The sequence below is a fragment of the Sminthopsis crassicaudata genome, chromosome 1 (assembly GCF_048593235.1).
Source record: "Sminthopsis crassicaudata isolate SCR6 chromosome 1, ASM4859323v1, whole genome shotgun sequence".
NCBI classification, from domain to species: Eukaryota; Metazoa; Chordata; class Mammalia; order Dasyuromorphia; family Dasyuridae; genus Sminthopsis; species Sminthopsis crassicaudata.
This window is the reverse complement of record NC_133617.1, coordinates 263,324,288-263,350,432: the sequence shown is the minus strand read 5'-3', so window position 1 is coordinate 263,350,432 and position 26,145 is coordinate 263,324,288. Positions and strand designations below refer to the sequence as shown.

The 26,145-nt window shown below is 32.7% G+C and overlaps 1 protein-coding gene across 4 annotated transcripts in view; it reads right to left on the bottom strand.

The window, feature by feature from the left end:
- LOC141549279 (uncharacterized) overlaps positions 1-26,145 on the bottom strand; it is a 165,652-nt gene that overhangs the window by 24,765 nt on the left and 114,742 nt on the right. For all 4 annotated transcript variants that reach the window (XM_074278708.1, XM_074278707.1, XM_074278709.1 and 1 more), the window contains one exon: positions 593-851. In XM_074278708.1, coding sequence (XP_074134809.1) covers positions 593-851 — 259 coding nt within the window. The remainder of the gene's footprint in view (positions 1-592; positions 852-26,145) is intronic.

Here is a 26,145-nt window from a genome sequence, read left to right as displayed (position 1 = left end):
GTGTTTTGAGATAGTTTTGCCACTTTCCCAGTAAAAAAAGAAGAGTTTCAGGAAAGAAAAAAAAATTAACACAAAACCAAAGTTTCAGTTATACCAGAGAACTGTAGCAATCATATAGATTGCTTAAAAAAAAAGAAAAAAAAGAAAAAAAACTACCTCAAAGTAGTCTTGCCATAATTATTCAAGATATTTAAGACAGAAAACCTTTAGAGAGCTAGAACAATCTGCATAATAGGCTCAGCTCTCCAATATATTTTTTTAACTAATATTTACCTAGTCTTTGTCACAATTTATAGTTAAGAATTTTGAATGGAGTTTTTAAAAAGACCACAAAAAAGTCATTGTGAAATTTTATGGCAGGATTACCTTTCTGAAATAACTTGCTTTCTATCTTATCATTCTTCACTGCGGTGGATTATGATAGACAGATTATTCTAGTGTACAGCAAGATTGACAATGTTAAGAGAAACAACACATTCTCATATTTGCTCATTTATATTTCATATTACTACATACATCTTGGCAGTTAATGTCTATAAAACTAGGGATAGGAGAATATTCCTTTTCTTTACTGTCTAAAAGTCATGTTTACCTTCACAAGCTGACATTTTAACTTTGTCAAGGGTCCATTTTCTTGCATCCTTCCCTTTCAGGCCCAATCCATAGGCTTCTGCCAACTCCCGAGGACTGAACAACAGATCTATAAGTTCACTTAACAAGACGAATTCTTGACGAAATTTATGCTGCTTTGCCTTCTGCAGGACATTATACAGTTTATTAGGGTCCAACAGTACTTCAGAGTATGCCTCTGTATTATTAGGATCAGTAACCAAAGGCTCTTCATTTTTGCCCTGGGAAGATAAAAATAGGGAACAAAAGTAATGTCCCACTTTTAGGGTATTAACATGTCAGCACAGGCACTCATATATTATGAGGATGGTTATTCTCTAGATTCCAGTGACCCATTTATTCATTTCATAGACAAAGTAATTTTGATCTATAAGCATAATCATTTTTACTTTGCTCTAAAAACAAGGTAGTGGACTAGGAAAAAAAATAATAATAAGATCATTGTCTTTGGTGCTGCTCCAGATACTCAGTCCTTCTATCTTAAGAAGAGAAACACTTTTTGAAGATTTGGGGAAAAATTGTCATCAAAACAGGATAGTAGGAAGCCATTTTTCATCGATCCAGAATGAGAAGAGCATGGATATCTTTGGCTTTGGTCCTCATAGAATATAGATTTCAATCTAAAATATTCATTTTATTGGGGAAGAATTCAAAATGGACATAATAAGCATGAATAGATATCTCCATGATATATAGAAATGGCATGAGGAAAGCAATGAAGTTGGTTATTTTTCTATTGGCTACTCCTTATAGTACTAGTTCGGAAGACATGGGTTCAAATATTGCTTCTAATCCTTAACTAGTTGCATTACCCACAGTTTCCTTATCTGACAAATGGGAATACTAATACCTATGGCAATTACTTCAAAGGATTGTTGTGAGTCTCAAAAGAGATTTGAATAAGCAAAACAGTTTTCAAATTTTAAAATGTCATATAAATGACTATTATGTCTTGGTAGAGATGACACCATAAAGAAAATTCTATAGACCAATGAAAGGAAATAGGGAAAGGAGGAAAGTAAAAATATGAGCAATTGTTGTACTTCCCCATTGTTGTATTGTGAGTTAGTGGAAGATGAAAGGAAAAGAATATCACACGGCATCATTTTTTTGGCCCTCCCTTTGTACCAGAGATGAATCAGAATTTGTTTCTTTTACATTTATGAAATGTTTATAGTACTTTATTGTAAAATTTAGGTTAAGCATTTGGTCATAGGTTCTGGGTCATCTGGCAGTCTTTGAGTATTGTCTGCAATTTCCACAAAACTCCCATAAGTTTCTCCCATTTATTTGTTATGCTGATTCATGATATATTGAAACTGTGATTGAAGAAAGTTGCAATGTGGAAGAACCTATTATTTATGATCATCTGATTCTTAAAAACAGAAATACCTCTCTATTAGTTTTCCTTTTACCTGCTACCTCCCTCCACCATTAAAATACTAAATTTCTTGAGGGCAAACATACATAGTTTTACTTTTCTTTGGATCCTCAATGATTAGCACAGTGCTTGGCACATAGTAAATACTTAAATGTTTGAATATTATACCACATATACTTAATTAACTAACTAGGGCTACAAAACTATGATCCAGCAGTGTCTCTACTTGTCTATCCCAAAAAAGATCATAAAAGAAGGAAAAGCATCTCCATAAGCAAAAATTTTTTGTAGCAGCCCTTTTTGCAGTGGCAAGGAACTGAAAACTGAATGGATGTTTGTCAGATGAGGAATGGCTGAACAGGTTATAGTAATCAAATGCAACAGAATATAACTGTTCTATAAGAAATGATGAGCAGGCTGATTTCAGAGAAGCCTGGGTCTTACATGAATTGATGCTAAATGAAGTAAGCAGAACCAAGAGAACATTGTACACAGTAAGAACAAAGTTTTGTGATAATCAATTGTGATATACTTGGCTCTTTTCAACAGAGAGGTGACAATGCAATTCCAACAGACTTGTGGTAGAAAGTGCCATCTACATCTAGAGAGAGAACTGTGGATACTGAATGTAAATCCAAGCATAGCATTTTCACCTTGCTGTTTGTTTGCTTTTTTTATTTTTGTTGGGATTTTTTTCCTCTTTTGATCTGATTTTTCTTGTACAACATGATGAATATGTAAATATGGTTCTTCTAACACATAATTAATCTATATTCACTTGTCTGCTGACTTGAAGAAGAATGAGAAGGGGAGATGTGGAGAAAAGCTTGGAACATAAAGTTTTGTAATGGTGAAGGTTGAAAACTGTTTTTGCATATATTTGGAAAAATAAAATACTATTAATAAGTAACCAGTCATATCCAGTATAGTACTTAGTACTCAGGGATCTGGCTAGCATTTAGGATGCTAGCAGGGTGGAAAGCCAATACTACATATGCAATAAATATTTATTGATTTGAAAGAAAAGCTGAAAACCTCCACTACTGGGTCTGGACCACACTGTGATAAGGGTAAATGTTTCCATGAAAGAAACATCTTTCAAATTTTCACTTGGATAGACATAACCAAATCTGCTCATGGATAAGGAATAGCAAATAAGTACTTAATATATGCTTGTTGATGGATGGTTACTATGGAAAAAATAATTAATTTTGCTTTGATATAAGCTTTTGACATCATGCTTCTTACAGATATAGATATTTTAAATATTTTCAACATTTCTTATATTTTCAGTGAAAATATGTGTTACAAACCTGGAGCACCCAGTGGAATATATACTTTCAAATATTTATAGAGAGGCCAAAAATGTACAGCAATGGAATCCACCTGAAATTTTTCCGCTCCTAGCCTGTAGCTAACATCTTTTCCCACTCAGGACCCAGAGATGTATGATGCCAAGCTAAACAAGGCCAAGGCAAATAGATGTGTCATCCAGCAAATCCTGGACACCATGAAAGCTGGCATCTTGCCGACTACATCAAGGAGCAAATTCCACTGGTGAGTCATGATAGCCTTCAGGAAGATAGTTCAAGAGATGGACTGGACAAAGAAAAGTCAGGGAAAAGAAGCTGCCCTCAAGGGTAGGTTTCAAAAGCAATATGAGGAGCACAAGTTGCATGAATAATAAATACCAAAAGCTACTCTTGCTGAAATACTCAGATAATTAAGGTTAAATATGTTTAGGTTAAAAAAAAATTATTTAGACAATTCCCAAAAATTCTTGGAAATAATGTCTTATTCTGAGTTGAGTGATTTCCCTTTTAATCTTCATTTAAAAGAAAAAAAAAAGTTAAAATTATTTATTTGGGCAAAGCTCTATAGAATCTACTTTTTTACCCCCTGAGCAGTGCAGAAGAATGTCCATCTCACAATGAAGAGAGGGGTCTGTGAAGTATCCTTTACAGGGGAAAGAATACTGAAATTGGAATCACAGAATCTGTATTCAAATCCTATTTCTGATGATTACTACTCATGTAACCACTTAATCTCCCCCTAAGCTTCAGTTACCTCATCTTGTAAAATGGGAGTTTTGGACTAAATGATTTCTGAGGCTCCTTAAGAGTCAACTAAATAGTCCAATAAAATATTGAGTGTTTAGTCTGGAAGACTCAAAAATCCAGCCCCAGATGCTCATTAGCTCTGTGACCCTGGACACTTTAACAATAACCTCTTTGTCTAAGTTTCCTCAAACTCAAAATAGCACATACTTCTCTTCTCTCAGGGTTGTTGTGAATATTAAATAAGATAATATTTATAAAGTATTTATGATATATGATATTATGATATAGTAGGTATTTAATAAATTAAATAAATTTTAATAATTTAAATAAATTAAAATAAATAAATTAAATAAATCAAATGCTTTTCTTCCTTTCTTCCTTTCTTTTTCCCTAATTTCCTCTACTCCTTTCTTCCTTTCCTTGGGAGGCTTGAGAGAACTCTCTCTATTACAACTGTCCTAGAAAACAACTTTATTTATCTGCTATATAAATTGTTCATTCAGTTTCAAATTCTGCCATTTTCAATAACAACCATTTCTGTTGAGGGATCCATTAAACCTTCCAGTCTCCCAAATTTATAACATTAGCCTTATTTTCAACTTCTCAATCTCCCCCATATTACCTATATATGATTTTAGTGTCCAAATCTTATTTTTTATTCCTCTATAACATCTCTCAAAACTTATCCCTTTTATTCACTCACATAGTATCCACCTTAGTTCAGATTTTTCACACTTCTCATCTGGTTTATTCAAAAATTTGATTATTGCAAAAAATCTGTCTCAAATTTTCCATCTCCCATAGCCTGCCTAGTGCTTCCAAAGTAATTTTTCTTAAATGCAGAACTAAACTGGTAGCTTCTTATTTTGTATGATTCCTTCCTCCCATTTCCCTCTATCCTTCCTTCCTTCTTTCTTTTCCTTTTTTCTTTCTTTCCCTTCCTTCCCTTTTCTTTCCTCTTTCATTTCCTTCTTCCCTCTTTCCTTCTTTTTTTCTTCCCTTCTCTCTCCTTGCTTCTTTTCTTTCCTTCCTTCCCTTTTCTTGTTTCCATGTTTTCTTCTCTCCCCCCTCCTTCCTTTATAGCTTTCTTCCTTCTTTCATTTCCTCCTTCCCCCTTTCCTCTGTGGCTTTCTTCCTTCTTTCATTCCCTCCCCTCCCCCTTTCCTTTGTGGCTTTCTTTCTTCTTCTTTTTTTTTTTTCATTCTTTCCCTCCCTTCCTCAGTCTCTCCCTTTTTTCCTTCCTTCCTTCTGGTTCTAAATCCATGATCCTAAGTCTAAAAAGAGAGAGAATGATACAAAATACAATGGAGGACCAGAATTAGAATTATCATCACTGTAACAAGACCAATCAGGATCCTGGGTCAAGAAGAGATGTTGGGGAAGCAAAAGAGAAAGTCAGAGAGCAATAGGATTTACAGTGTGCCATATACCTGTACTCACTGCTCTATACCTGTATGTCATGTAAACAAAATATAGCCATGAAGCTATTTTTAATAACCACCAAACAAAGGTTTAGCAAACTCTGTGTGATAGCTTGATTGAATTCAGGGTAGAATTTTCTTGATTCTGAGTATTGGTCCTGCCGAAGACAATTAATACTGTGTGATCCTGGGAGAGTTATATAATTTCTTTCAGTCTCATTTTCCTCATCCATAAAAATGGGGACAAAAGTATCTATTATTCCTATGGCTGTTATGAGAATTAAATGTATGTAAAGAACCTTGAAATATTTATAGTGCTATGTTAGTTATCACAATTGTTATTTTGTGCATTGTAAATGGTACTAGAAGACAATATTTTAATAGATAAATCATATATCTTTGAACAGCTTGTCTCTGTATAGGATAGAATCATAAATAACTTGAGTATCCTGACAACATAAGACATGTTCCTTCAGTGGAGGGCAGTTCTGAAAAGAATATCATTGAGTTGAAGAGTATCAAGAAGATACTTGGGAAAGGACAAAGTTTAAATTAGACCCCAGGACAATGTTTATAGAGTTGTTGTTCCAAAATAAGGAGAACACCATATAGAAATAAAATAATTTCCACTGTATGGGCTATGTGATGTGTGGATGGAAAATGTGTCATTTCATTTGGTATTTTAAAGAATATTTATGAATTAAACAGTTGAAAAGGAGAAGGAAGGTCATTTCAAAGGAATTATGTGAACAAGGAATGATATGAACAAAGGCATGGAGAGAAAATTCATAGGGTATATGTAGAGAAAAGACATCTTTTGGGGGAATAAAGAAAAAAATAATATGAGATAAAGCTGGAAAGTTATGTTGCTGTCCAAAGAAGACTTTGAATCTCATGTAAAAGATAGTAGGTCTTTGAAGATTTTCTGAGTTGACAAATGACATGACTAGATCTATGCAAAAGGAGAAAAATACATGAAATCAGGCTTAACCAAGATTCTAGGTAAATGGTAATATGGTCCTATTTTAGAGTGGTTTTTATTTAGAAATAGGAAAGAAGGAATAGGTATTATGAAGTCAGGGATATTGTTGAGATTTTTTTCCCAAGGAGATTATTACCCTAATACCCACCATTTGGCATGGAACTTGCACAGATTAAATGCTCCTCATTGAATAATTAAAAGTAATTAAAATCATGCCATATTCTGATAGTGTATTTTTAGTCCTCATCTTGACTATTTATTGACTTGACTCTTCTGAGATAGTCTTTCCTTTTCTAGGTACATGACAAGTTTTATACTTCTGTCATCACATCATTTCACACTATCCCCATTTGCTTATAAAAAACAATTAGATCTGCACATCTGATTATTAACAAAAAAGCTTTGCTTTTCTACCTTATTTAGTGATTCTTCTATGCTTCCACCTTCAGCCTTTATTTGTATCTCTATAGCTGTAACCCCATAAGTAAGAGAATTTCAATCTGTTACAATGATCGCAGTGTCAACTATCTAACACCAAAATGCTTTGGATTGGCCAATGGAGAAAGTATACACAAAGGATTCAAAAGAAAATTTGGCACAGATAAGCCAAATTGTCACAAACTAGCAAGAAGAGTATAGCAACTGACACTATAAAATTTATATCATTAAAGTATTTATTGACCCCCTGGCTGGATACAGAGAGGCTCTGTGCCAGATTCCATAGGGTTACAAAGAAATTCAGGACATGACGTCTTACCATGGAGCTTACAGAATTCTTATGTAAGTTTGTTATTCTGACTGATGCTTTGATTTATTCTTCTAAAAAAAAAAATCACCTTATGATTCCCAAAATCCCATTGTGGCATTGTTGGCAGGGTATGGCTCTCTCTGTATGACCACCAAATTATGCCTTCTATGATCAGTTTAGGGTTTGGGAATTTTTCTGATTAAAAAAAAATATGTGTTTTCTGAAATGTAGGATTTAGCAGATGATAGTTATAATATTTGAAATGATCCAATTGGCTCTTTTACAATTTTGTTATTTCAGTCAAAAAGACAGTATATGACAGATTTCTTATTTTCAAACCTTTATCAGTACATGGAAAATCACAAATGGCAACATTTGATTTTACAAAATAAGACCCTGCTTCAAGAGTAAGTAAGCTCAAACAAATGCAGAAATATAATTGATAAGGAATTAAAAATGTTAACTATTTCACAAAATAGTTCTACCTCCAAAGCAGACATATGGGCTGGTATAATATTAGAAGTAATTCAGAAATCGACCTGAGAAAATAATTCTTGCACTTCATTCAAATGACCATTTTGTTTATAGGCAGCAAAGAGCTTCTCTATTTCTCCAAGTCACAGTGAGCCCTGAGGACTTCAGATATGCACCACCCTGGTGATTTAATTAAAAGATAAATGAAGGCTTAAAAATTGAGAAACAGAGAAAAGACTGATTAAAAAGTAAATGCAAAACAAGAAGGGAAGGGAACTAGAAAGAAGAAACAGCTTGCATAGGAACAAGGAAACAAACAGGAAGAAACCCTTAAAAATAAGGACAAAGAGGAAGCAGATCTTTTAAGACTAGCAAGATATAAGAAAAAATAGAAGTAAATGTACATTTGGTTATTTTTCAAGATAACAAGATTAGAGTAATAAAATATTTAAGGAAATGTGTTCATTTGTATTGATTCTTATTTACTTATATCATATTGCTCAACATCCTCTATTTTGGTTCCTACAATTTCCTCCACTTTTGGCAGATGACAACCAGAAAAGCACATTTCTATATGTATGGCAGCAGTTCCATAGTAGTTCTTGCTATAAACTCTCAATTTGATCAGTTCATTGTTGTTTGTCAGTCAATTCTTTGTGACCCCTTTTGGGGTTGTTTTGGCGAATACTGGAATGATTTGCCATTTTCATTTTACAGATAAGGAAACTTAGGTCAATGTGATTAAGTGACTTGGCCAGGTCACACAGCCAGTCAACATCTAAGGAAATATTTGAACTTTGGTCTTTTTGACTTCCTGACTCTGGGCCTGTGATGTATCCACTAGGACACCCAAGTTAATCAGTTAAGAGACTGAAAAAGGGTCCATAGCAGGAAGGATAAAGCTGCTGCTGCTGAGTTTCACTGAAATTTACTTTAAGAATGGCTTAGGAGACCTCTCTCTATTACAACTGTTCTAGAAGACAACTTCTATTTATCCAGTATATAAATTGATTCATTCTGCTTCAAATTCCACCTTCTTCACTAACTTAACTATTTCTGTTTAGGGAGCCATCAAACTTTAAGACGTGTAAATTCATAACATTAACATTTCTTCAATTTCTCAATCTACCCTATATATAACTTAAGTGTCCAAGTCTTACTTTTTTCACCTCCAAAACTGGTCCCTTTTGTTCACTCACATACCTTAGTTCTTATCTTTAACACCTCTCATCTAGATTATTGCAAAACTTGATTATTGTAAGATATCTGCTGCAAATTTCCCCACTTTCCCATTTAGCCTACCTATTGTTACCAAAATAATTTTCCTTAAATGGCCCCTCACTCTGATTGTCTAGTTCTTCCCAAAACTTTCATTTTTAAGGGGGGTGAGCAAGTCAACCATGTCTTCACTTCTCCCCATTCTGTAATCACAACTTTCCAACAAAGAAACGTCTTCACAGTGGATCCTCACTCTACTTTTCCCTGGACTACCTCTCACTTTGGAAATGCCTTCTGCTCCTGTAACTTCCATTTTAAGCAGGATTCTCAGAGCGAACATGATTTTATTCCTCTTAAGGCTATACTTTTGACTCAGGATTTTTTCTTTCATATACCTACCTTCACTTGTACTCCCTATCTCACTTTTATGTATTGTTTTCAATTACTAAGGGGAAGATAGGTGATTCTGTGGTTCAAGCCAGGGACCTTGAGTTCAGAAGTCAGAAAGACCTGAGTTCAAATAAAGTCTCAGATGTTTACTAATCATGTAACCTGGGCAGGTTATTTTATCCTGTTTGTTCCTGCTTCTTCATCTACAAAATGGTCTGGAGAAGAAAATGGCAAATCATTCTACTATCTTTTCCAAGAGAACCCCAAATGGGGTTACAAAGAATCAGACATGACTAAAAAATGGCAAATTTCCTTACTCAAAAGTATATTTTCTGAGGGCAGGGACTGTTTTTCTTTATGGTTTTATTGACACATCATGACAACTTGATAAATGTTTGTTGGTTTGACTTTACTTCGCTTCCTAATTAGCTTTCAGGTTACTGAGACCCCTATCTGAGAAAGTCAGATAAGAGTAAGAAAAAATGAAGTTCCTAATTTTTACTTTTCCCCTGATTCCAGCCATTTTAATAAGGCTTTTCCTACCGTACAGATGAGTTAAAAGTTTCCAACTACAAATGTTCCAGTGAGAACCTTATCATTCATGCTGCCACTGTATCCTAAAATTCTTTGGCCCTTACCATCCAACCTTCATCTGATTCCTTATATGTCATCTCCCTCTATTAGGATATCACATGAGATGGAAGTACTCATCCAGAACTACAAGTAGGCAAGATAATCCTTTAACTGGGTGAGTTATATGTATCTTCAGAACATAAAGACCTAAGCATCTGGGAAATAAATTGACTTGAGTTCAGCCAAAAGTTAACTTTCTTGCAATTCCCTGTATTTATTTCATCTCTAATCTTGGTTGAATTCCCTTTAAATATTAAGTTATCTTACTACTCTCTCATAATACCTCAGTAAAATTTGAATTGAATCTTCTCCAGAAGATCTTTTTATTTTACTCTTTCTGACTTTGCCAGCTGATTTGACTTTCCCCATTTCTGTCTTTGTCTCTGTTTCTGTCCCTATCTCAGTGGGTATGTGTGTATGTGTCTCTCGATATCTCTTTACATCTTTAGTTTCTTCTTCTACCTCTGAGTTGTTCTGTTGTTCTGTCTCTGTTTATGTATGTGTGTGTTACAGAAACATAGCAAGTAGAGTTAAGCAATTAAAAAGGAAATAATTCACTAGACAATAATCTTTGTAGCCAGTCTCTGATAATGGTCTCCCATCCAAGGTATATAAGAAATCAATTGAAACTTATAAGAATGAGAGTCATTTCCCAATTGACAATGGTCACTGGATATAAAAAGTCAGTTCTGAAAGAAAGACACTTGGGCTTTTCCACATCTGTCAATAGATGCAAGAAAAATGCCCTAAATTACAAATAATTAAAGAAATGCAAATTAAAACAACTGAGTTTCCACATCATACCCATTAGAATGCTATGGAGGAGGGAAAAAAAGAAAAAATACAAAGATTGGAGGGATTGTGGGAAAAACAGGTGCACTAGTATATTGTTATTTGCTATGAATTAGTATAGCCATTTTAAAAAGCAATTTGGAATTATGTTCATATTGTATCATTCAGTTATACCTCTTTTAAACCTATGTTCCAGAGATAAAAGAAAAAAGGGGGGGTGAAAACCATTTGTTAAAAAAAAAAAAAAAGTTACTCATAGGATCTCTCTCTCTCTTGGCTTCTCTCTCTCTCTTTCTCTATTTCCTCTCTCTGTCTATCTCTGTCTCTGTCTCTTAGTGTCAAAGAATTGGAAAGAAAAGAAGTATCAGCCAATTGGGGAATGATTAAGAAATTGTCATTATACATACAAATATGCTATAGAAATGGCAAAAGAGATGTGTTCAGCGATACCCAGGAAGACTTCTATGAATTAATGAATAGTGAAGTAGTCAGAATGAGGAGAATAATTTCTACAATAATAACAATATATAGGTAAACAACTTTCAAAGACTTAATAGCTCTGATTAATAAAATAGTCATCCATGATTTTAGAGGTTTGATGATGACCAGTAATACCTACCTCCTGGCATGGAAGTGATGGATTCAAGATGCCAAATGAAAAATGCATTTTCAGACATGGCCAAGGTGAGAAATTGTTTTACTTGACTATGCATATTTGTTATGAGGATTTGGTTTTCGATTTGGTTTTCGATTTGGTTTTCGATTTGGTTTTCTTTTCGGTTTTCTTTTTCTTTTTCTTTTAAACTGGGAGTGGGAATGGAATGGGAAGGAAAGAAAATAATGTTTGTCATTTGAAAAATAAAATGAATGGAAAAAAATTCAAGCTTGATTTTTGGTTAGCTTTACTAACCTTATTAGGGTTCACTTCATTAAAGATGATAAATGGTTCTGAAGGAAGAATTATGCCCTGGAGGTATTTCTAAGTAACCAACAGAAACATTTATAGTGTGTTAATATTTAAATGGCTTCCATTAAAACCCTAAAAAAATAGCATTTCTCTAACTTTAAATTATAGGAAGGTTGCATGTTCAGCGTGAAGACTACAATTTATTAATCTTCCTGTCATTTTAAAATTCCATTACAATTGCATTATAATTATGGTGATTATATTTCAAAATTTGATTCATCCTATGAAATATCAGTTAGATTCTACCTCCATGTTAATTGTACTATTAAATATTTCAAATCACAACTTCAAGACTAAAGTATTTTGTCATACTGAAATTCACCAAAATGAAACAAACATGAATAAATAGAAAGTTCTTCATCATTGCTCAAACTTGTCAAAGGTGAAAATAGTGCCCCCCCCTCCATCCCTACTCTCTTCATATTCTGGGATAACATATGAAGGAAGTAATTTAAGTGATCAAATTTCAAGTAGGGAATTGAGCCTATAAACCAATGTCTATGACTTTTTTTCCTGGCAAAATTCTAGAATACCTCATTAAAGAGGAAGTTCTTTACAAAAGGGAACAGTGGTCATGCAGAGCCATTGTAACTTAAACTCTAACAAATCTTGCCAGACTAACCTCATTTCTTTTTCTGACAGAGTTTAGAAAGTTTGTTTGGGAAACTTTTGTTAAGAGTTAACCTGAATTTTATCAAACATTTGATAAAGTTTTCTTACTATTCTTTTGGAAAAGACAGAAAGAAGAAAACTATATTATAATCGTGTTAAGTGGATTAATGATAGTTGAAGGGACAAATAGGACAAGTAATGACTTGATGATTTTATGTCAATTTGGAAGAAATGGAATGTCCTAGAGATCTTGACTTGGTAGTAGGCCTTTTAATAATTGTATAAATAATTTGGATAATGGCATAGAAATAAAAGCACATGTATTACATTTTCCTGTAAGACAGAAGTGAAAAGGATAATGAATACATTATATGATGGAAGAAGAAATAGAATTATTTTGCTTATAGAAAGAATAGGTATCAATGATGTGAAAAGCACCAGAAAGTTAAAGGAGGATAAGGACTAAAAAAGGTACATCTAATTAAATAATTAGGAGGTTACTTGTTACTATAGGATGATAGTTTTGGCAGATTTTGCCTGGGGCAGAAACATGCTCTCATTCTGGAAGAGTTTAAGTACTGAAGGAAGTAGAAACAACCATGTGTAATCAACCTTCTCAAGAAATTTAGCTATCAACATGAGGAGATAGAAGGTACAGTACCTGGGTTGTCACAAAAAAGTCAAAATGATCAGGAAGATGTGAGCTTACTTTTAGGCAGCTGGGAAGAAGTCACTGGAGGAGTCACTAAAGTTGAGAAAATGTAGGTATACAAGGTTCTGTGAGAATGAAGGGGGAAATTGTAGCTATCATGGGTAGAGAAAGTTTACATTAAATGAGGAGTCAGGAGAGATTTTCTTTTGTTGAATAAAAAGAGAGAAGATTGTTAAAAATGAGGAATAAAATAGAGAAAGTAAGATTAGTCATTCAATTTAACAAAATTATTAATGCCTCCTATGTGCAAAGCATCACAGATTGTTGAATATGTTGAATGGCTTCAGTCTTTTCAGTAAAGTGGAATTATAGATTTTGTACTGAATTCTTAAAAGGTATAGTGGGTGATTAATGGAAAAAAAAGAAAAGTTTTGGACATTGCAGACAATTAGGTATTAATAAGATTTCTTTATATCACTCTCCTAATCAAAAATCTTTTAAGACTAGCTCACTAATTATAGACAAACAGTTAAATTCACTTTTATTGTATATACCACCTATTATATAGCCAAAAGGGACAACTAATATTTCCTTTAATATGCACTACAATTTCCCATCCCCACATGCTTGCTCATGCTGTTTCCCTTACCTAAAATTGTCTTTCCTAGCTTCAGCTATCAATATTCTATATACTCAAGGCCTAGTTCAAATGCTATAAATAATAGCAAAAAAACCCTCAAAAAACATCTCAACATAAAAATAATCTCTTCCATTTTTCCTATAATACTTAAAAAAATGTGTGCATGTGTTATTGGTATCTTGTCTAATCCTCCTAATACTTCCCCATCCTCACATACAAAGAAAATCAATTCCTCAAAGTAGGGAGCATGACTTTTTCATCTTTGAATCTACTATAGCAGTAGTGCCAAACTCAAATTGAAATGATACCTGCTGGCCACACATTGACTTAGAAAACCACAAATTAACACCATCACTGCATCACTGTTGAACTGCATTTTTATTTCTTTTATTAAACATTTCCCAATTACATTTTCATCTGATTTTCGCAGCACTAGGGAGTTTTGTGGGCAGTTTGATACTCCTGAAGGCTCTGAGATTGACATCTTGACACTACACAGCACTTGGTGCCATACTTTGAATATAGTAGGTATGTAGTAAGCATTCATGGTTGTTGTATAGGTAATTCAAGCATTAGGATACAAGCTGAACTAGATGTCTCCTATGATCGTTTATATAACACTGTCCTCATGAAATCCCATGAAATCCCACCCCTTTTTTTTTTTTTTTTTAAATAAAAGACACACTCCCAGTGGAAAATAGGTGGCCCAGTAAATTGATTGTTGAGCTTGGAATTATAAACTCATCTTCATAAGTTCAAATCTAGCCTCAGACATGTACTAGTTGTGTGGCTCTGGGCAAGTAATTTAGCCATGTTTGTTTCAGTTTGCATATCTATAACATAAGCTGGAGATGAAATGGCAAACCACTCTTTTGTCTTTGCCAAGAAAACTTTTTCCTTAGAATAGCTCCACTGTTTTCCATCTCATCTCTCTCTTTCAAAAACAAACAAACAAACAAACAAAAACAAACAAACAAATAAACCAGATCTTAGTTTCAATAAGAAAGCAGTGTCTTTGTTCGGGAATATACTCCCAGAAAAGCAGAAAGATGACAGATAATTTCAATGGCTAAGTTAACAGCCAACAAAAAGAGAAAAAGCCTAGCATTTAATCATTCTAGGTAGCTCTGATAAATAAGCAAAGATTCAATTCATGTGTCCTCTTGTTTCCTTGTTGGGAAGATCTACAATGCAAATATTAATTAACTTGAGGACAGGGAAAAAACTCCCCAACTCTGTTAGTCCTGGGGGCTAAAAGTATTTGAGGGACAATCTCCACTTCAGATTGATGTCATGCTAGGAAAGAGACAGAGAATGACAAATTATATTTCTGAAGATTCTGTAGGATCCTATGTGCTTGCCTTAATTTAGTAAAAACCAGTAATATCAAATCCTGCTCAACTGTGCATTGTTACATTCATTTCTTAAGACAGAAAGACAGAAGTACTACAAAGCAATATCCTTCTGAGTCAAACCTACTTTCTTTATTTGTTACCTAAATGCAGGAGATTTATGCTTGTGTTCCATTTAATTCCTTTTTTTTTTTTTTTCATTATGGATCAAAAAAGTATGATTCAATTAAATAATAAAAACTGTATGTGTGTGAGCATATGAGTATGTATGTGTATATACATATAACATATATGCACTCATACCCATAAATGTATGTGTGTATATACATACATATACACACATATGTACTATCTATACTATATACATACATATGTGTGTGTATATATATATATATATATAGAGAGAGAGAGAGAGAGAGAGAGAGAGAGAGAGAGAGAGAGAGAGAGAGAGAGAGAGAGAAGTTGTTGGCCCATACCAAAATGATTACAATAATTAGGAATCTAATTAGATATTTTTAAAACTTTGTGTTGTGTGTATGTGTATTTTTTTTCTCATTAATCCAACAACTGCAAGATTAATACTATGAATATTATTATCTCCATTTTGCAGATGAAGATCTAGGATCTAAAGAAGTTAAATGAGTTGTTTCTGGTCAATTATCAAACAAGTGTATCAATTATCAAACGATGTTGTCTTCTTTCCAAATCCAGCATTAATAATAAGAATATAAAAATAAGCATAATATTTATGTTGTGCTTTAAGGTTTGCAAAATATTTCAAGAGTATTATCTCATTTGAACCTTACAATAATTTTGGGATGTAGGTGCTATTATTATCTCAGTTTTAGAGTAAATGAAATTGAGACAGAGATCATCTGAATTACTCAAGATCACCCCCACTATTATGCATCCAAGATTGAATTTGAACATGTTCAGTGTTCTGTGGACCATAGAGCCTTCTAGCTACATTTTCTATACTCTGTCACTCTACCCTTCTAGTATTCCTGCAATGATGATTGCTGCTGACATTTATTTAGAATTTTAAAGTTTATAAATAGCTCTGACTGAAACTTTTTGCACTGTTCTGATGATCATTGAGAGGTATAGACTTCTGGGCCAAAGTCAGGAAGACTTGTTTTGAGTCCCATTTTTGATATTACTAGCAATTTGCATGACTGTTTGGCAAGTCACCCAATCTTTCTGAGGTTCAGCTTCCTTAACTGTCAATGTCTATAGTTCCTACCTTCAAAGGTCATTATGGAGCTCAGTTGAAATATTAAGTATACAATATTATTAAAGCGTCCTTGGCCATTATTACTATTCCTGTGTTGCAGATGAAGAATCTGGGGCTCAGTGAAGAGAAATGTCCTAAATCATAAACTAGTAGGTATCCAGTAGAACTGGGATTTGAACTCTTGTTCAGTTATTCAATTATGTCTGATTCTTTATGTCTCCATTTGAGGTTTTTCGGCAAAGATATTGGAATGGTTTGCCATTTCTTTCACTGATTAAGGTAAACAAAGGTTAAGTGACAGGTCCAGAGTCACATAGCTAATAAATGTTTGAGACCAGATTAACCCCAGATCATCCTAATCCAGTGACAGTTTATTCAATGAACCACCTAGTTGCCTCAACTTTGAACTCTTCCAACAATAATTCAAAACTTAAGGAAGACTAAAATTAAAGCATTAAAAAGTATTATTTTATTAAACCAAGAAGGAATATCAAATATTCCCCTTTTAGAATTTTTGATAGGGACAATTTGCCAAATATTTATACAAAATCCGGGAATCCCACATCTACAAAGGATTTTAGAAATTATCTAGTTTGATCTCCAGAAATGAGGCCCTAGAGCATAAATGTCTTGATCATTCAACTAATAAGTAACAGAGCTGGAATTCTAACTCCACATCAGTGCTCTTCCTATTGTTCCTTGTTTATAAAACACAACAATGAGAAATGTTAAATGTTGAATAATGTAAAACCCTCTCATCCCCTAATTTTTAAAAAAGCAATTTCTTGTTAACAAGACAATAGGAATGTAGCAAATTATTTTGTGTTAAGGGTGAAGTCTAAGAATTGGCCTTTTCCCATCTTCTACCATTCCTACGTTTTACTATTTTCATTCAACTTCCTCCTATTGTTAGTTCTACCACTGGAGAATAGACATTATAAGGAAGCTTTCTTCTCAAGGACTTTCTGAGTTCTCTGAATGACTTTCATAGCACCATTTATGAGAGTTATGTTCAGTGCCTAAAACTAAATAATTATGGACCATTATTATTATTCATTTGGCTTAACTCCATTTATGGTATTCCATTCATCTATCATATGGACTTGGTCCATATCTTCAAGTGCTGAAATCCTTGTTTCTTTCAAGGCCAGGCTTAGGTATCACTCTTCAACATGGACTTCCATGATTCTCCCAAGTAGAAATGTTCCCTCCAACTTATATTTCTCATGTATCTCTCTTTGACCTTGCCTATGAATTTATTTTACCTAGGTAGCAAAAGTGATAGAGTTTGGGACTTAGAATCAGGAAAGATTTGAGTTCAGTCCTGCTTGAGACAATTTCCAGCTGGATGACCATGACGAAGCCTCTTAACCATTCTGTTTCTTCATCTGTAAAATGGGGATAATAAATATCACTTACATCAAGGAATTGTTGTGAGATTCAAATGAGTTGGCTTATGGAAAATCTTAAATTAAAGTACTATATAAACACTAATCATTATTTTATTATAATGCTGTCTGTTCATATCTTAGCTCCCATTAGAGCATAAGATCCTTAATGAAAAAAGTAGTGCCTTTCAAACTTTTCATCTCTATATCTTTAATACTAACACATTTTTGACTCATAATGGTCACTTCATAAATGTTGCATAGCATTGAGTTTCTCCATTGGCACATTAATATCAATCAGTATATTTAGAAAATTCCACAAGTTTGGCCTTCTTGGTAAAACTTTTCTAAAATAGTTGTAAATTTATAGGTAACCTTTCTTTTGTGCAGTCTGCTTAGGAGAATAGAATTCATTCTACTTTGTATAATCATTATAAATAGCATGGGAGAATGTTTGCCTCTATACTCCTCAAACATTTTAATTCTGAGCTTTAAAAGCAAACAAATAACTAAATTTATGGGAATTTAGTTACCAGGCCCTAAGTTAACCTAGTCCTCAGATTGAGCAAAGATCATAGTATCACATGGTCTAACTACATACAACACTGTATGCATTCATTGTGCGCAGAACAAAAATCCAACTTCAAGAATTACAACAATAAAATGCATAAAATAAAGACACATTACTAAACTGGATTTTGTCTATTATTCAAACTGAACTATTATTCAAACTAAAGTCTAATCTCTTACCTTCTGCTTAATAAGGAGTCTGAAAGGCCTCATTGTTGTTGACTAGTAAGCATTTTTGTGGTAATGAAATAAGGACTATTTGTAGTAATTTGCCTAATCTTCTCTTTCCCAGTACTACCTTTCCATTAATTGAACCAAAATGGATTAGTGTTTAACCCACAGTCTGAGAGGCATGGACAAATCACATCTATCTTGAGGCAATAATAAAAGAAAAAGTTGGTCAAATAAGAACACATTCCAGGATGCATACAGATATAAAATATCAAAGAAGAAATAGAAGATTGATGGAAAATGTCTTTATGGTGCCATTTCTCCTCCCTGCTCCTCCCATCATATACCTTTAGATTAGTCAGTCTTTTTTTTTTTTTTTTTTTTTTTTTTTTTTTGTATTCTTAAAAGTCATTGATGGAATCTTTCATTTCTCTGGCTGTGGTTCAGATTCATATCAACAATCACCTCCTGCCTAAATATGCCAAATCACTCAGGAATTGTCAGATCATAATTGAACTATGAAAGTTAATGTGTATTTCCAACAATAAAATTCTCTTCAATTCCCAGTACTACCAAACAAGACAACCATGAAGCAGAAACAAAATATTTATTGCTTTTTCTGTTGGTCTCATTCTTCGTTTGTTTGTTTTTTAGCTTGTGATGTATGTTTGTTACCATGGAAATAAAGTTATCATTGATAAGTAGAAGAGAATCTTCAAAATCTCCAGTGTCAGTCTAAAGAGTCAATTATATTTAATTATATATTTAAAGTCATCATATATTTTCGAGGCATTTTCTTTTTAAAGTAATATTATACACTAAATCAGAGTATCACAAATTATGAGCCACAAGAGAACAAAGAGGTCATTCAAACCAACCCATATACGAAGTGCTTTCTGTATCAGTGTTGACAAACAGACATGTTTAAAGACTCTAAAAGAGGAAATCACATTAAACTAGTGATTCATTCCATTTCTGGAATGGACAAACCATTCCAGACACTGTTGTCTATTTCCACTCTTGCCTCAACATTCTTGCTAAAATGCATCATTCAGATATTAATTTAATAGGGAAAAGTACCATAGTTTGGTTAGATATAGCACTAGTTTTGATCTGAGAAAACCTGTATTCAAATCTGGCTTCCACTATTTAGTATCTCTGCAAAGTTTTTGATCACCTCCTTTTGTTTAATTATTTTTAAACAAAAGGTTTTGTCCAAGTCACTCCTAAGATTCCTCTAATTATAGGTCCTATGATATTCTACATATTGTATGAACAGAGGACACCAGTGGGGGAGTGTATGTATTTCCTGGATGCTTTGATTAATGTAATCTAAAGTTTTAGGTGTCCCACTGGCTTAAATTGAGGTTGTAGCCATTACTTTTCATATGATTGATTTCATGGTCCTGTTGCATCACTGATTTGTTTTTTAAGAATTGCAGGAATTCATGTCACATAATTGCATATAATAGACTAACAGAATATCTGAAATATAAAAATTATGGATAAACTAAGGGCATGGAAAGATATACTTTATGATTAAGTGTCATAGAAAGACAATTTCAAGTAAAAGCACCCTCATCTACTATCTACTCCAATCTATTGTCATCCACTCCAGTCTTCTGTACTATGTATATTAGAATGCTTTGAACAAGGTGTTTCCTTCAAAACCTTTAAGAGGAGTAACAAAAGTGATTGAGTCTGTACAGTATTCTTGGCTGATATAGTCTCCATATAGAATTTGGAGCATGCACAGATTTTCTGTTACTTGTAGGGGTCTAGCTATGGGGTAAGGACATTCAAAAAACACTAAGTTTTTTTTAAGTTAATCTTTTTGCCTGGTTGTATTCAAGGGAAGAAATAAGGACTAAATCTTCAGTGGAAGAATGGCATCAGGCTTCCACATCAGGCCTGTATATAATCCAGGAGTTTATAATGGTTTCACTTCTGTCACTGCTGTGATTTTCTGATCTCAGGTGAAGGAAATTGAAGATGGAAATAACTTTGTGAGCTTGGAAAGATTATAAAAATGAACACACACAAATCTGGGAATTGGAATTTCTATCAGGATTTGGCAGAAACCACATCCTGAACTGTAAAATCCCAAATGACCTTCCTAGATTAATCCATCAGTAGCAAAAATTCAGAATAATCCATCCATTGATTATTCAACATTTGGAAGTGAACTTGGTGGGGGTAATGATACATAGTAACTACTTTAATTATGAGTCTACTATCTCTAGAGACAGATATTAATAGAAAGATTGTGCATTCAAAATTTTTTTGTTTTGTTTTGTTTGTTTTTGTGGGAGTGGGAAGTGATATTTTATAATTTCTTGCTGTATCAATGAAGTAAATATTTCTTTATAATAGTTAATTCACATTGTATGGTTATATAGAATTAATAAGTAGAGGAAAATGGATAAAGGAGTGGAAAGGAACAGAAGAATGGAGTCTATGATGTTATCATCATAGAAATATACTCTTTCAAATTACCCATGGAACTCTGAAAAGGATATTTACCTGATTTTCCATTTAATTTGAAAGAATAAATCCTGAGTTTGACTACAATGAGGATCTGTGTTTACAGAGACAATCTCTTCTCCTTTTGGATAGTTTTAATTCTTATAAAGCTATTTCTCATACCAAGACTAAAATTTCCCTTTTTTAACTGATCAACCTTTATCAACTCCAACCTATTTACTCTGCATCCCAAGACAAAGCAGAGCAAGTCTTTAAATATGTGGGTAGATATAATTTGTCCCCTCAACCTATTTTCCATAGTTCCTTCACCAGTCTGATTGTCTTTATCTGAATGCTCTCCAGGTTATCATTGATTTACCTTTAATGTGCCACTGTAAGATATACAACAAACAAACAATATGATAGTGCAGAATTTAATGGAACAATCCTCTAATACTTGGAATTTATCTCTCTCTTTCTTAACACAGTCCCAGTTCATATTGGTTAGCATATCAACTATGAATTTATATTGAGTATACAGTTCACGTATTTAGAAAAACAAACAACTCTCTACCCAAACCTTCACAATTTTGTGATTGTGAAACCAAAATTTTGAACCCAAGTTTAAATTCTTATATTCACTCCATTATTCCATGGATTAGTTACTCTTGTGTTATAGTTATAATAGTAATAATATCTAGCATTTACATAATATGTGATATATGCCAGATACTGTTCTAAGCACTTTACAAATTATATCCCACTTGTTCCTCACAAGAATCTTGGATTGTTTTAGTCATTTTTCATTCAAGTCTGACTCTTTGTGATCATATTGTAATGATTTGCTTTTTCCTTCTCCAGTTCACTTTACAGATGAGCAAACTGTCACAAACAGGGTTAAATGATTTGCCCAGGCTCACATACCTACTAAGTGTTAGAGGTTAGAGGTCATATTTGAATTTGGATCTTCCTGGCTCCAGACTCAGTACTCTATCTACTGTACCACCTAGGGTGGTGGGTGCTATTTTAATCTTCACCTTATAGTTGAGAAACCTGAGACTGGCAGAAGTGGATTGCCCAACAAGTCTGAGTCTGAATTTGAATTCAGTTCTTCCTGACTACAGAGCCAGCACTGTGTCACAGCTACCTCAGTAATTAAGTAAGCATATTTGTCATGTGTGCCTTTATCCAATTCACCAAAAATGCTATATAGCATAAGTTCATCCCTGTAGATGCTTGGAAAATTTTATAGTGCCTCCTCTTTTTCTCCCCAAAACACAGTCAGTTCATAAATCATTTGAATGTATTTTTCCTCTCCTAGCCCATATTTCTCCATGTTTCAATAAGACTAGCAGAATACATTTTGTCAAATGTTTTCTAGAAAACTTGGTAAGAAAAAATAATTGATGTACAACATTACCTTTATCAGCTAGACTAATAATACTGGCAAGGAAGGAAATGAAGTTGATCAAGCAAGTACCTATTCTTGCTCTTGGAAATGACATTTCCTTTTCTAGGTGTTTACTAACCCTCTCTTTAAGAACATTCCAGAATTCTTGCAGGAATTGACAACTTATTGACCTACAGTTTTTAGTGTCCTTTCCCTTTCCATTTTTGAAAATCAGGACATTTGTCGTTTTTTAGATCTTTGCTCTACTATCTCTATAATATTTCTATTATTACTGTTAGTATCTCAACCATCAGATTCACTGGTTATTTCAGTACTAGTGAAGGATGTCATACATCTGAAGCAATTAATAAATTGACAATTTGTCAAATTTGTCAAAATCTTATTCTATTATTCCATGAGTTTGGTACTTCTATGTAATAATATTAATAATAATAATATTTATATATCACCTACTATGTGTGTAAAGGTGCAGCTAGATGGCATAGTAGATAAAGTGCCAGAAGTAGCATTGGGAAAACTCGTCTTCTTGAGTTCAAATTTGTCTTCAGATACTACCTAGGTAAGCTGAGGTAAATTACTTAATCCTATTTGCTTTAGTTTCTCATTTGTAAAATCAGCTGAAAAAGAAAATGGCAAACCATTCCAACATCAGGGCCATAAAAAGTTGAACATTAATGAAAAAATGAAATGGAAAAAATATTCAACAAAAAAGTGTACTATCTTCTTATTTTTCTTGGGTAATTACTCCCTATTAACTCTGTTTTTCAATCCTTTCTGACAAAAAGTTATGGTCCTTGGGAAAAGGTATAAAATGTAAACTATTGTATTCTCTCATGAAGTTTGATTATTTCTGATCAGTAGATAACTTCTTTTACCTTCACCCCCCCCTCATCATGTAATTAAAGAAATCATTTTTCATTGTTCTTAGGTTGCATTGTAATTTATAGCTGATTCTGAATCAGAGAATTTCTCAAACAATTTTTATGGTACAACTATATGTTTTGCAGTTATATTCTATTATCTGTTCCTGTTTTCATCATTACATGAATCTGTTAAATATATAAATTGGCTTCTGAGTTCCCTATGCCATCATATCGGTCTGTTTAGTAAACACCCATTTTTCTTCACCACATTTATTTCTATTTTAAAAAATGTTCTAAATCACTATTAATCTTTATCAGACTGGTTATCATGACAGAAAAGGAAAATTACAAATGATAGATGGGATGTGAAAAAATCAATGCACTAGTGCATCATTGGTGAATTTGTGAACTGGTCCAACTATTCTGGAGAGCAATTTGGAACTATGACTGAAGGGCTATAAAACTAGATGTACTCTTTGACCCAGCAATGCCACTACTTTGTCTGTAATCAAAGAGATCAAAGAAAAAGGAAAGTACCTATATGTGCAAAAATATTTATACTAGGCTCTTTTTGTGATGGCAAAAGAAATTGAGGGGATGCCCATCAACTGAATAACTGAACAAGTATATGGTATATGAAATAGGTCATTTCTTATTGTGTTCAAGTTCACTGTTGTTGCCTGTACCTTCTCCCAGTGAACTTCTTACCACTTTGGCAGATTCTTTATGGTGGAGAGATGAATTTTTCAAATTTGGTTGTTAAGTTGATTTTGTGTGATATCATTTGAAATTTTTAATATTTTTGTAGTGCATTTTCAATTTCTTTTAAAATTTTGCTTTTACTAAGCATGGTAATTTGCCAGGCCCCAATAAGACAATAGGCTCTAATATGATAATTCTTTGTAACTTTTCAATTAATTACAACTTTGCTTATTATTTTTATTTGATAATCTACCGTTTTTTAAAAATCAGGTCAACTAAAATATATTTTATGTTGTTTAATCTTTTTAAAGAATCAGGCTTTGGTTTTATTTATCAATCTATAATTTTTTTCCATTTTATCTATTTTTCCTTTAATAAAAAATATTTTGTTCTTGTTTTTGTTTTTTTAAGTTTTTAAATGTTCATACTAAAATCATCCCCCCTTCCCCAGCTCCTCCCCACCCTATATATTTCTGGAGATTTTTTTTTCTCTTTGAAGATTGCTTTGATTGTAAATTAAGACATTTTCATGAATTGACATATCATTGTTCTCTTTCACATTGTTTTTTTGCTTTTAATACCTGTTTTTTTTTAATTAACATGTCATTGTTTCCATTTAAGTACAAATGTTTTGCTTATTCTCTCGGTGCTATTCTATTGTACTCTGTTTATAAAGAGTATATTTTGTATTTATGTATTCTTTTTTACTTTTTTGCATATATTTTCTTTGTCATATCAACCCAGCTTCTTTTCTTTTCTTTTTATAACTGTATGTAAATTTTTGAGATACATTTAAATTCCTTAATTAATGTTCCCAATAAGGAATTGTCAATTAAATCTTTTTAGTTGAAACAATTTCTTTAGAGCCTATATTTTCTTTGTTTTATTTTTAAAATTTGTCTCATTCTGAAAGTTTCCATAATGTTATTTAACTGTTAACTTTCTAAATGATTTTAGATACTATTTCACTTTATATATTTATTTTTAGTATTAATATTTGTTTATTTCTCTATGGATCTTTGAAGTCTAAGAGGTCATCACCCCTCTTGATTTTTTGTATTGCTTTGTCTGAAAACCACATCAAAATTTCTAAAAAAAACATATGGAACATTTTTTCAGTTTCTTATTTTCATTTTATCCTTTTTTATTCAACATTGTCATTCATTCTACAGATTGTTGGGTATTTTTGTTTGTTTTGTCCACTCCATTACTCTTTTTCACTTTATTATCTGGTATATTCTACTCATATTTAAAATATCAGTTGTTAGATTTCTTTTTTTCTTTTATTTACTTCATTTTTTGCCTTTAATAGTACTTTGTCCCGTATTATTAGTTAGCTGCATCTATTCTCATGTGTTTTGTAATCAACTCCAATTCTTCTTATTCCAAGTTTTGTGGAATTTACTAAAACCATTGGTTTTTCTCCTACTTTTTATTTAATTTGCTATTTCTACATCTCTTTTGCCCTTTCCTTTTTCTGTCCAGTTAAATGGCTTGAATTTTTTTTCCCCAAAGTCACATTATTTTTCTCTAATTTTTCACATCAAGTTTTACTTTATCTTATCATGTTCATTATCTTTTTTTATAGTTAATTCTGAATTTTACTTTTTGATTCAAGGGGAATAGGTCTATTTGTCTCATTGACAATTAAACTCAAATGCGCAGAATATAAGTTTTATGATGCTACTCAATTTCCTTTCTTTTTTAGAGTATACTGTTTCATTCTCTTCTCTGATTTCCTACAACATCACAATAACCCTGCTTTCTTTTCCTTCATATTTGAAGTACTCTTTCCCAAAATTTCACCACTAACTGCCCTGCAATTTGAGAGTGTTTTTCTGGGGACAATTCATGTATTATATTTAGCAAAGTTTTAAAAATAATTATACTTTTTCCTATAGCAGAAGTTCTAGACTTTTAAAAAATTCTTTATTAAAATATGGAAAATTTTCTAATTTGTTATATTCTTATGAGAAATCTATCATCCTTAAGTTATTAGTAAATAAATATATGATCCTGGCTTTGTGACTTAGACTCTTTTGGATTCTTTTCCCTTATTTTTAACATTTGGATAGTTATAGCTGCTCTCAGAGTCTTTAATTTTCTTGAAGTGATCTCTTGGAGTGACTATTCATTTTATATTCAATGACATTTACTCTACTGTTACTTTTTTTTCTTTTTTCAATTATACAGTAAGTATTTTTATTTCTATATCAAATACATTGTTAATTTATTCATATAAAAGTTTAATTTTTAAAAACTATTTTGTACTTTCATACTTATGTTGCATAATTTTTATGGCATCTGCAAAAGGCTTTTTATTATCAGGTAATTTCAATTGATTTTACTTCATATAATAACATTTATTTAAAGTGCATTATTTTTCTTTGT